Genomic DNA, 12,412 nt, shown 5'->3' with positions numbered 1-12,412 from the left:
GACTATGTGGCAGACACAGCATTTGAGCCAGATGCAAACATTAACGGTTGCAGAAAATGATGGAAAGTGATGGCTGACGGGAACCGCTATTCCAGCTAGTTTCGCATGCAGTGGAGACAGCGTGCCCCCCCCACCCCCCGTGGCTGTATTACCTGGAAGACTTTGGGTGCACTGACGAGGGAGGCCAGGGCCGAGGAGAGTGTTGCGGAAAAGATCCCTGCGGTGATGAGGGGACCGAACCCTGACACCATGCTCATGACCTTGAGAAGAGAGAGGGCTTTGGATAAGGCAGTTCACCCAACGGACAGTTTGAAAGTTAATTGTTCTCCAAGACAGTTTCTTCCTTCTCCACTTCCTGTGAGTCTCACCCTTATAAACCAATGCTCCCCCACCCTTGAATTTGTAATACTTCTCTTTCTAAGGTAGAATGACCTCTTCTTTTATCTACCACATACTAGATACCCACCACAAAACATTTAGAAAACCCCGGAAAAGCTAAGGAAGGGGATGCTTTCAAGGATCTTCACAGCACCTCCCCTGTGCTCTCTGTAGCTCGGGTGGGAGAAGCTCTTACCCCACAGTGGGTGGTGGTGAGTGGTGAGCCCGTGTGAGGACAGCTCGCCTGCCTTTGCTCTTTTTAACGCATCGGTTTTCCTTCTACCAAAGAGTTTCTAAACCTTTGCTTTTCCTGTGCTCTTTAAACCTAACGTTATTGTTTGACATAATCGAGATACTTGTGATGTCCCCAGAACAGCAATGAGAACGGGACCAGGACCAATATGATCCCTGGGAAAAGGTTTTACATGTTTATGAGGAACCTATCAGAGTGAGTCATACTTTGGAATAACGATTTCGGCTGAGATGATGTCTCTGTGCTGGTTGTTAGGATTAGATGGACGCAGACGTCACAGTCCCTTTGCTTCTTCCTCTCTTTACCCACCATGTAGGATGACAACTGCTATGTTTCAAGTTCTGTACTTCCCCTTGCCCCAGTTTCTCATTCACAATCTCTCCTTGCCGTGTCTCTTGGCCATGTGGGGCTACCTTAGGTTTCTCTAATCTAACGCCTGTACACAAAATGAATCCCGAGGGCCAGCTGGCCTCTGTTTCCCAGCACAGTATCTCACGGAGTTGACTGAAAGCTAGGGAACATCATGGTGCTCCCTCCTGGCGACACAACCCACACCGGTATTGCCACCTTACCACAGTGCCTGGAAAACAGAGATTGCTACCACATCACACCTGCATGGTTCCTTTCTCTCCCACATGTAATTCAAATAAATCAATATGTAATCAGCTGAAGATCCAGAAGCCTCTCTGGACATGATATTCAGAAAACGCAGACAATAGCAATAAACTCCCTCCTCAAAGTTCATACCTGAAAATTGTTCATTAGCCCGTACTGACAAGGTTCATGCTGACATCTTGAGAAGTCGTAGCCCAGTTCGCAGGCTGCGGACCCGTTGCAGTTCATCCCAGAAACGATGGTGTCGTTTATGCTTCCAGTGGCGTCTCTGACCACACATGCGGCTGAGGAAACAATGTCTGTCATTTCTTTCCTTCCTAGCTCCTTTTCAGTGCTAGGGACAGCACCAAGGGCCTTGAGCTTGTGACGCAAACACTAACCCTGAGCTAAATCCCTGAGCCACGTCCTCTCCCCATCCTGGCTTCGTTCTCAACCATGCTTGCCTGGCACTGAGTCTGAACGTATATTTCCAGGGCCTGTGCCGAATGTCAATTTTTCTTGAGACATGGTCGCTGGAGCTCCCAGACTCTTGAGTCCTGTGTACACCCTGACTTTTACAAGCTGCCGATCACACTGCCATGGGTGGTCCTCACCCCTGAGGCTCTCTTATAGGAGTCCTGGGGGCTGAGATGCTGTCTTATTTTCTGATCTCCTAAAATGTGCGGTGCTTTGGCCTAACATGCACACAGCTCATACCTTGCTCAGTTTCTTACTGACCACATGATTTTTAATAATTCTCATTACCCAAGAGGAGACCGAGGCAAGGCACTAAGGAATCTAATAACCAAGAGAATGAGGCCTCGTTTTCAACTAATTCTTTGCATACATTTTAGAAAACAGAGCAATAACCCTACTTTAGATGTAATTTTAAAAGCTTTTTTTTTTTTTGAGGTTATAATGTAATTATATCATTTCTCCCCTTCTCTGTTCTTCCTCCAAACCCTCTCACATATCCACCTGTCTTGTTCTTTCAAATTCATGGCCTCTTTTTTGTTTAATTGGTGTGTGTGTGTGTGTGTGTGTGTGTGTGCTTCTAAACACATGAATAGTGTACTTAGTCTGTATGCTGTTTGCCTGTATGTTTTCTGAGCTGGCCATATAGCCTTCGATCATGAATTGCTGTGCTTTTCCCTGGGGAAGACTGTTTCTTCTGCTCTCAGCTTTCCTTACTTCCCTATAGTTCTTGGTGTGAGGCTGAGATTTCATGGACTTTCCCACCCCCCATCCATGCTAGCATGTCTATTGGTGTCCTCCTTGTTCTGGTCAAATATATATCATTTTAAGTGCTCTAATAATAAAGATAGCACCTCCCAGTAAGACATTTGCATAGTTTCTGCCTATGTGAGCACTGGTGAAGATAGAATAAAAAATATTAGACTTCATCCCAAACAGAAATATAGACAAGGCTTTGGAAATCCATGAAGGAAGGAAAGGGGGGAAAAAAGCTGAACAAGGGTGTCCCACTCTACCAGGCTAGCAGAACCTCTAGTTCTGTGCAGTTCCCTGGCTTGGGTCATGGAATTCAGAAGCCACTTCCCAAAGACAAGCTAGGTGAGGGTCAGGCAGTTCCGCCCCCAGCACAAGTCAAAGCCCTCCTGAGCTTAAATCCAGTTGTAATATTTGGAGAGACAGTGATCTCTCCAGCTGGTGAGGCAACATCGGTGATTAGTCAATGGGACTCAGGGTAGTGGGGGTTGGGAGGCATCTTGGGGATCCTCCCTTGGGTCTGTCATAACACTTTGGTGAAGAAGAACCAGGGTGGTGGCTGTGGGGAGCAGAGAGCTGGACATGGATGTGCTGAAAGGTACAGGCGGCCAGGGAGAGATCTCATCAAGCCTGGCATGTGGTGTCTCTGAGCCTGAAGCTGGAGATAACTGTGGTCCACTGCTCTACAGCCCAAGAACTCAGAAATTCTACGGGTGCAACCTCCAGCAGGTTATTAACACTCGGTAGGCCAAGTCAGGCCCTCCACGTGTACCCATCTTGGTGCTGTGGTAGCTCCCACATTCCCACAGCCTTCTGCTGGAACAGGCACATCAGGTCTATGACCTGGGAGTCTCAGGAAAGTGAGAGAACCTGTCCAGCTCACAAAGGGACACAAAGAGGCCAGCAGAGGCCCCTGGTGCCCTACGGAGGAGACTAGCCGCAGTGCAGTGAGCCCTGGCAGGCACCGTGCGTTTGTCCAGTACAGACCAGGCAATGGTATAAACCAGAGGAGAGATGAGAGCCCACATTCAGCTGACTGTCCTCCCCCACTGCTTGTAACCAGAGCTTCAACTCTGAAGACCCAGACAGAAGCCATTCTGACATCATTCTCCCCTATTCTTTCTGCCCCGCATATTTAGCAGGCTCTTCACTATATTGTATCTTTTGACACTTTTTAATATTTGTACTGAGTTTTCTTCATACATTAATCTTATTTTTATGCATTTTTATTCCTCACTTTGAGGCAATTTTTTTTCTTCTTTGTTTCTTTTCTGGCCCTTCTCTCTCCCTCCCCCACCATCTTTCTACATTTTATTGTATTTTGAATTTGCTTTATTGATTCCTTTCTTTTAAAAAAGGTTTATATTTTCTATCATGTGTCTGTGTATGTCTATGTGGGGGTATGTGCTTATGAGTGTGGGTGCTCACTGCGGCCACAGGCATTGGATCTCCTGGAGCTGGAGTTACAGGTTGTTCTGAGCCACTCAACGTGGGCACTGGGAATGGAACAGAACCTGGGTCCTCTGCAAGGGTACCATGTACTCTTAATACCTATCTAGAATCTCTCCTGCCCAGACATTTATAATCTTTATATGCTATGTTTTTTTATCCTCTTTATTATATTTATTCAAATTTGTTTTGACCTTTTTTCATAATCGGGAAATATTTATTCCTTTAAACTTTTTCTATTTTTCTTTCTGCTCTTTTCTCCACTCCCTTCTTTTCCTCTTATCTATCTCACCTCACTTCTCTATTTTTCTCCTCTTTCTCCTCCTCTTCCTGTATCTCATTTATTTCTCACTTTATTTATATCTGAAACAATATCATTCTCAGCCCATGGTCACTGGTGATGTATCAGTGGCTGTAACTGATCTGTGTCTCGTGTGCTTTGATGTTATTGCGGGAACAGAGCTTTGTTCCCTCCTTGATTGGTGGCGGGGACTGAGACTGAAAGAGTAAGTAACCAAATAAGAAGGTCCTCCCCCTCAAAAAAAATCCAGACATCTAAACCAAGAGATGCACTAACCACAGCAAACATAAGAAACTTCAAAAAGTCCGCAGTATGACTCTTACAAAAGATTGTAACTCCATGGATGCGAAACCCAAAGATACAGAGATATGTAAAATGCAATGTGATGATTTCAGTTTTCTAGTAAAAATGATTAATATCCTAAAAGAAGATACAAACAAGCAGATGAATTTGATCAGGCCATAGAGAGGAACATCCTCAACTAAGAAAAAAAAAGTCAACAAAATGAAGATCAGCAATACAGGCCAAAAAGTTGGCAACACAGAAAACTCAGCAAGGAAACAAAGATTTTTTGAAAAGCAAAACAAAAAAACCCAGAAGCATTGAAAATGAAAAACTCACTGAATCAAATAAAAAGCACAGCAGGACCGGTCACCAAGAAACCTGACAAGCAGAAGGAAGAATGTCAGAGACGGAGGATGGGGTCGATGGAGCATGGCGCCCAGATATCAGCACAGGAAATGCCAGTGGTAAACAAGCATCTAAGCACTCTGAGACTCTAAAGCACAGAATCCTCAACACAGAAGAAAGAGGCCAGCACTGAATACATCAAGAATCTACTGAATTATACCAGAAATTCTCCAAATCAGGGAAAGACACCAATATCCAAGCACCGGAAGTATTGAGAATTCCAAACAGACACGATGAGAGAAGATGCTTCATGATGTCAAAATGTCAAAAATACAGAGAAAAGAAAACTATCTTAAAAGATGTAAGGGGAAAATAGCAACTCATCTACAAAGGCAAAAGCAGCAGAATAGCACCAGGCATCTCACAAGCCACCCTCAAAGCCAAGAACACTTGGAATGAGATATACAAATGAGATATACCCAAAGCAAATAACTGTCAGCCACGATTGCTAGATCCAGCAAAATTACCTTTTAGAATTGATGGAGAAATAAGGGCCCCTAAGGCAGGTAAGTACTATGGCAATGATGTGTGCCAAGCCCACACTGCAGAAGATGCTTATAGGAATATCATACGAAAAAAAAGGAAGGGGTAATGATGCAATTATAGTTTAAAATCAAAAATAAAGACAAAGGACAACATATATTGGTGGGGATATGTGGAAATATGGTTATTATTGATGGGAATGTAAACTTGTGTAGCTCCTTTGGATTATTCCCTAAGAAACTGAATATAGATTTAATGTAAGACCCAGATATACTCTTGGCTATAAACACAAAAAGTTCTAAGTAGACATATCTCAGAGATATGTGTACATCCATACTTATCACTGCACTGTCCACAATAGTCAGGACATGGACGTAGCTTAAATGTCTGTCAACATATAAATGGACAGAGAACATACATGATGTCTACACAATGAAAATTTTGCTGCCAGAAAGACAAGTGAAATTATGACAGTGGCAGGAAAATTTGAAAATTGTTATGTTAAGTGAAACAAACCGGCCTCAGAGAGACAAATGCTGCCTGTTTTCTTTCAGACATAGAACCTAGGTTTAAAATGATGCACACATGTGAGTGTATATGTGTTTGTAGGCCATATAACTAAAGTGGAGATGATGAGAGATGAAGTGATATGAGGAGAAGTGAGAAACGGAGAGGATAATGGGACACAGGAAATAGGAAAGCAGAAGCAGGAAGTGGCATGGGGAAGAAAGAAGTAAGAGGAGGGCATGGGAAAGAGCAGTGAAGAAGGGAACAACTCAGGACCAAGAGTACTGACAATTACTTCTGGGGATGCTGTAAAGGCATGCATCCCTCTGTATGTTAACTGAACAAAATAAGTAAATCATAAGGCAATACTTTGGGATAAATATTATTATTGCCTAATTAGCCATTAATATTAATGATGAGACCATCTTACTTCTGTTTCTTTTTTTCTCACATTTGAATACTTCCACTATTTTTATTATAAACTCTGTATGGTAAACACTTTTATCTGTTAATGTTTTCTTCTAAATTTTAAAATAGTTCTCCAGGGTAGAGTCTTCAAAACAGAATTGTGAGCATTTAAAAATATGTTGTTTTTGCATGTACTTATTTGGTTTTTTATGTGTATGTATGCTTTGCCTGTATGTGTTTATGGGCACTACATATGTGCCTGTTCCCTGCAGAGGTCAGAAGGGGGCAGTGAAGGCCCTGAAACCAGAGTTACTAATGATTGTGAGTTACCATGTGGGTGCTGGAAACTGAACTTGGGTCCTTCTCAAGAGCAACAAGTACTCTGGAGAAGAATAAAATTTATGCTATTAAACTAGAAAAATGGATCAACAGAAAGCATCATGATAATCAAAATCAGCCAGACTCAGAAAAATAAATATTTCAGGTATATTTCAGAATAAGCATTCTCATATGTAGAATTTAGATTTAAGTCTAAATCTCTATATGTGCATATATCTACATACATACCTACACATATACATATACGCATACATATATATGATGTGGAAGTAGAAGGGGGACTAAGTAGGGAGAGGGAAAGGGGGTACAATGTAGGGTAAGCCCAGCCCAATGGGGGGCGTGTTTGCCTCAGGCTAATGTTTACGTATAAATCTGGAGGGCAGGGCCCCGCTGGTCCCTTTTGTATTTCCTGCAACACTCTGGCCAGACCTTCTCAAAACGCTCAAAGGCTAGTTACAATTTTCTTAGGTCTAAGGTTAATTTGGGAATTTTACCATCGTTTGCTTTCAGGACCCCCTGAGAAGAACGTCACCTCCATGTCAGCTGGGAGCAATCTTAGAGGACGATGTCCCCTCTCCCAACAGAGTTTGCCCTCAGGGTTAGGGACATCATTTAGTGGTTGGTTTAGGGTTGAGGGGATGGGGGAGATATTTTATGGCATTAGGGGTATTTTAAAAAAAGGGGGGGATTAACTGGTTTGATGGGATGATTGATATTTGTGAATTACTGTTTTTAGAAAATTATATTGGTACTGTTTCTTGTATATTGATATATTGAATATTGAATGTGAGTGTTCCTACCTCTATTTTTATATAAGAGTATGCTTATAACTTTGTCTATATTGTATTGATATATCTACCATATTACAATGTACATTTCTACCTCTGATATTATTTATATACAGTTGAAGATCATTGTCTTAATATATTGCACAGTTGTTTATTCTCTTAGTCTTCAAGTTAGATAGGTATTGAGAATTATATGTTTGTCATATTTATTTTTAGGTTAATCAGGTTTTTTAGATACATAGAGATTATATTTAGTATAGATAGTATAATCTTCAGCCTCTTCAAAGAGCTGTAGAAAATGGCCTTTAATCTAACCTAGAATTCTGTGCCAATGAGACTCCTGGCAACACCACTCTACTCCTGAGAGAACGTTGAGTGATATGGGAGGGATTTCTTTCTAATCTGTTGCTTTCATTGGTTAATTAATAAAGAAACTGCCTTGGCCCATTTGATAGGCCAACCCTTAGGTGGACGGAGTAGACAGAACAGAATTCTGGGAGAAAGAAGCTGAGTCAGTGAGTCGCCATGATTCTCTCACTCCAGACAGACGCAGGTTAAGATCTTTCCTGGTAATCCAGCCCGTGGTGCTACACAGAATATTAGAAATGGGTTAGATCAATATGTAAGAGCTAGCCAATAAGAGGCTGGAACTAATGGGCCAAGCAGTGTTTAAAAGAATACAGTTTCTGTGTAATTATTTCGGGTAAAGCTAGCCGGGTGGCCGGAAGCAGCCCGATGCTTTTATTACAACAGTTGAGCACCAAAGACACTCCACTGGGAGCTTGTCTTCTTGGCAGAACTAGCCTTTGGGTTAAGAAAAGCCCATACCTCAACTACTGACAAAGATACAAAATATCCATCAGTGGATAAAACAGGATTATCTTATCTTGCCAAGATAGGGCAGGATAGTTCTAAAAAAGTTCCTTGCCTTTAATAATGGTATGTCAGTTATGTTAAGCCTTAGCCAAAGTTGGTTGACTCAACATTGCAAACGAGACTTTGGGTGATTGCCCAGGTAGTCAGCTGTCTCCTTCATTTGTTGCACATTTTGGATATCTCTCGTTTGTTAAGTAATATTAATTCCCTTCTCAGATCTTTGACAGAGTTAAAGATTAGATAATTGTAGTTACTCTACATTATTTAGACTCCTTGAGATAGAATGTTTAGCAAAACTTTTGTTTTATGTTTCTCGCTCAATATTATTTGTTATATTTATTATTTGTTACTATTGTATATAGTTGTATTTGGTTTAGTTCTGTCTTATTTAGACAAAAGGGGGAGATGTAGGGTAAGCCCAGCCCAATGGGAGGCGTGTTCGCCTTGGGCTAATGTTTATGTATAAATCTGGCGGGTGGGGCCCCGCCGGTCCCTTTTGTATTTCCTGCCCATCACTGGATCCCTGGTGTTGTAAGCTATCCCTTCATTAAAATTTGCTGTTTCATATTAAGCTAGCCTGGTCATTACGCTGCATACAATACAAGAAAGTACTGTGCGGGGCAAGGATGAGAAAATTTGATCACACTGTGAACTCTGAGTTTGCATTCTTGTTAATTAAATAAAATCAACCTTGGGCCAGGAGGGTGCTTGGGCAACTCATTGACAGAAAATAATCATAGAGCCTTAGAGGGCATCAGAGAAAGAGAGAGAGAGAGAGAGACAGGAAGTAGTAGGGAAGGGTTTGGATTGGCACAGCTTTTTCCAGTTTGGTGAAGTAGAAGCCAATTCTTCCATGGACACCAGCAAGGAGAGAGGATTAACTAGCTGCTACCCAACCTCTCTGACCTCACAGGTTTTCACCCCAACCTTTGAATCCTGAGTCTTACTCATAATTAGAATGATAGAGATTTAGTTAAAGCTACCTATAGTGCCAGCAACAGGACCAGTGCCTGTGGGAACAGCCTTCTCGCTAGGCTGAGACCTGAGTGGTCAGCCTGCTGCTCGATCAGTAGGCTGGAACCTGGGGAGCAGCAATTGCTGGCTGGAGATTAAAACACTGCCATTGTTAAATTAAAGTTAAGATGGTGATATATATGATAAGATGTCAAGGAAATGAAACAAAGAAAAAAGATGGAATATATATTTTAATTTTTTAACTTATAAGTTTTTATGACTATAATCTCTGCCACTGTATATTTGAGAGTTTTTGAAGTATATGGATATAAATTATACATAAGGATTTTAAAATGCATAAAAGATAGGATCTTTGTAAACCAAGGGCCAACTAATAAAGCTGTTCCCTTGGCTTTCCCATCTCACCCTGGGTGGTCTCTTACTCATTACGACTACCTTTAAGACAGCTCCCAAGGTGGCTCATTGGTCTGAGGGTATGACCCCTGCTTATGGAGTAAGAGGTCACTGGTTCTAATCCTAGATAAACCTTCTTATTAAGAGCAAGGGACATGTCTCAGTAAAGTGTTCACTGCATATGAATGAGGACCTGCATTTGAACATCCAAAATCTATGTAAAGTCGGGCAGGTCGTGTGTGTCACCATGCTCCTAAGGTGTTTCTTAAACATGCCCCTGCTCACCTAAAACCACAGTTGGAAGCTGTGTCATTCTGAAGTCATTGATGTCCTAACACACGGAATCAGAAAATGTCTTCCTCTGTAACCCTGCACAGAATGTGACAGGGCGGTCAGGTTCCTCACACAAGAAGCAGCAAAATAGGCACCAGTCTTAGCTTTTTGCCTCCTCCTCCTCCTCCTATTCCTCCTCCTCTTTCTCCTCCTCCTCCTCTTCCTCCTTTTCTTCAGAAATCAGTTTAAGATTGTAGCAAGCAGAGACTACTGGAGCTCACCTTTTGGTCAAATGGCCACCAGGCTTCCATAGCTGCCCAACCTGGGCCTGCATCCCTCACCGTGCACTGAAGAGGGTTTCTTCTCTGTGTGTTGGAAAACCTATTCCTTCCTTCCCACTATGGCATAAGCGTGCCGTGGCCCTAAGAGGAGGTGTGGCTGCAGGCAGTAGGTAGAGCCAAAGCTTGCCTTGTGGCAGCTGGAAAAGCCACAAACGCAAACTCTGCTCACTGAGAAGCACAGGGCTGGCTTTCACACTGTTAACAGCTGGGGCTGTTCGGATCTCCTGGCAGCTTGTGTCAATGACACTTCCAAGTTAGAGATGAGATATTGTTATGAATTCCTCATCTTTCATAATTTCCTTTGCCAGGTTTGGGTTTGGGTTTTGTTTGATTTTTTTCCCCCTACTTTGCTCGGCCCTTGTTCTCGCGTATCTCAGAGGGCAGGAGAGCTGAGTGCTAGAAGCGACAGCTTCCTCAGCAGTGCAGTCACAAGGGTGGCAAAACCCGGACTTCTCTGGGTCAGGCATAACAACAACGTGATAGGCTCTTTTTAAACACTGATCTGAAGATGTCTCCATTGTACTTTAATTGCAACAACGGCTCCCAAAGACACAAACTATTAAGTACCAAAAAGTGCAGCCGTAAAGACAAAACAAGACTTTCTACTTACATAGGCTCCACTGGCAGTCTTACACACACACACACACACACACACACACACACACACACACACACACACACCCTGGGCTCCCTGACATTCTGACATCAGGGATGTTTTCCTTACCTACACAGATAGCAACACCTATGTAGGCAACAGTGGTGATGAAAATGGCCAGCATGGTCCCTCTGGGGATGGCATCCTGGGGGTCCTGTGGAAAACATGCAGAGGGGAAAACAGAACTCAGTAACAGTCAGAGTGTGAGGAGTTCTCGCTGTATTTTCATGATATTAAACCATGCTTCCTAAGGCGAGCTCTAAAGAAACTGCCTAGCAATGGGGAGGTGAAGAGTCTTCGGGCGGAGTATCCGGAGCGAACGATGGGCTATTAAACATGGTGCTGCGTATGAACTCCCAGGGCTTGCCCCAGTCCCTAGCCGATGGGGTCTCAGAGCTGAAAGGAGAAGTGGACACAGGCCTGCATCCCTAACCCAGAAGCTGTTTTCAATTGATAACCATGTGCAAATGAGAAATTAGCTTTCTCCAAGGGGAGTCTCACTGGGGAAACAAACCCCTCTTAAGGGTAGGCTCCATGTCAACAGAAAACAAACTCACGGCATCGTTGGAGGTTCTTTGTCTCATGATAAGTCAGGCTTTTTTTTACCCCCTTACATCTTTGGTTCTTTTTCTTGTTTGGTTATTTTGTCCTTTATTTGTTTGCTTTTCTTTTATCTTATTGTATTACATGTCATTTTATTATTGTGTCTTAGGTGCCTGTTTGTTTTCTAAGGAGAGACAGGCAGGGAATGGATCTGGTGGAGAGGACCTGGGAGGAGTAGGGGAGAGGAAACTGTAATCAGAACCTATGCATGAAAAACGTCTCTTTTCATTTTCAAAAAAAAAAAGGAAAAGAGAAAAGTGGTTCTATTTTTAATAAACAAAAACCCAACTGTTAAAAAAATAAAAAACCAAAAAAAGAGACCAAACAAGCCAAACCTCAGTGCTGAAGAGAGAAGTTACAGAAATGAATAGCTAGTTCTCTCTCCGTGTGAATTGTATGTAGAAGCATCAGGCACAAACAAAGCTGGCAGGTTGACGGTATCTGGGCATATGTTTGTTTTATCCTGAGTTTAGGCTTGTTTTTAATTAAAGCAAACAAACAAACAAAAACAAAACAAAAAACACCTATCTGACTGAGCAAAAAAGAATCATCTAGTAAGTTCTCCAGTCTCTCTAAGGTCTTCATTTCCTCAAGTAAGCTCGGGAAAGACGTAAGGTCAGCCCTGTACCAGAAAATGGGCTTTTCTCTTGCTTACGAATGTATATGCACACACCAAATTGAGCCCAGATGATACTTAGTTCATCATGTTATACCTGGTTTTGGAAGGAACTGCTAATTTATATCAAACTGACTTCCAAGCAACACACTGGATTATATTTAATTCAATTTAAGAAATTATTAAACAGATAATTCGAGGCGTGCTTTTCTTATGTAGGCAGTTGTCTGGCATTCAGAAAGAGTCAATAAATACTGAACAGA

The 12,412-nt window shown here is 42.4% G+C and overlaps 1 protein-coding gene across 1 annotated transcript in view; it reads right to left on the bottom strand.

Annotated features, from left to right (window-relative positions):
- Slc12a1 (solute carrier family 12 member 1) overlaps nucleotides 1-12,412 on the bottom strand; it is an 84,817-nt gene that overhangs the window by 47,725 nt on the left and 24,680 nt on the right. The window contains exons 9-11 of the mRNA XM_075962673.1: nucleotides 11,000-11,084; nucleotides 1,379-1,530; nucleotides 153-260 (exon numbers count right to left, since the gene is read on the bottom strand). Coding sequence (XP_075818788.1) covers nucleotides 153-260; nucleotides 1,379-1,530; nucleotides 11,000-11,084 — 345 coding nt within the window. The remainder of the gene's footprint in view (nucleotides 1-152; nucleotides 261-1,378; nucleotides 1,531-10,999; nucleotides 11,085-12,412) is intronic.

The sequence above is a fragment of the Microtus pennsylvanicus genome, chromosome 2 (assembly GCF_037038515.1).
Source record: "Microtus pennsylvanicus isolate mMicPen1 chromosome 2, mMicPen1.hap1, whole genome shotgun sequence".
Lineage (NCBI taxonomy): Eukaryota > Metazoa > Chordata > Mammalia > Rodentia > Cricetidae > Microtus > Microtus pennsylvanicus.
The sequence above is the reverse complement of the archived record's forward strand: the minus strand, read 5'-3'. Positions and strand labels throughout refer to the sequence as shown.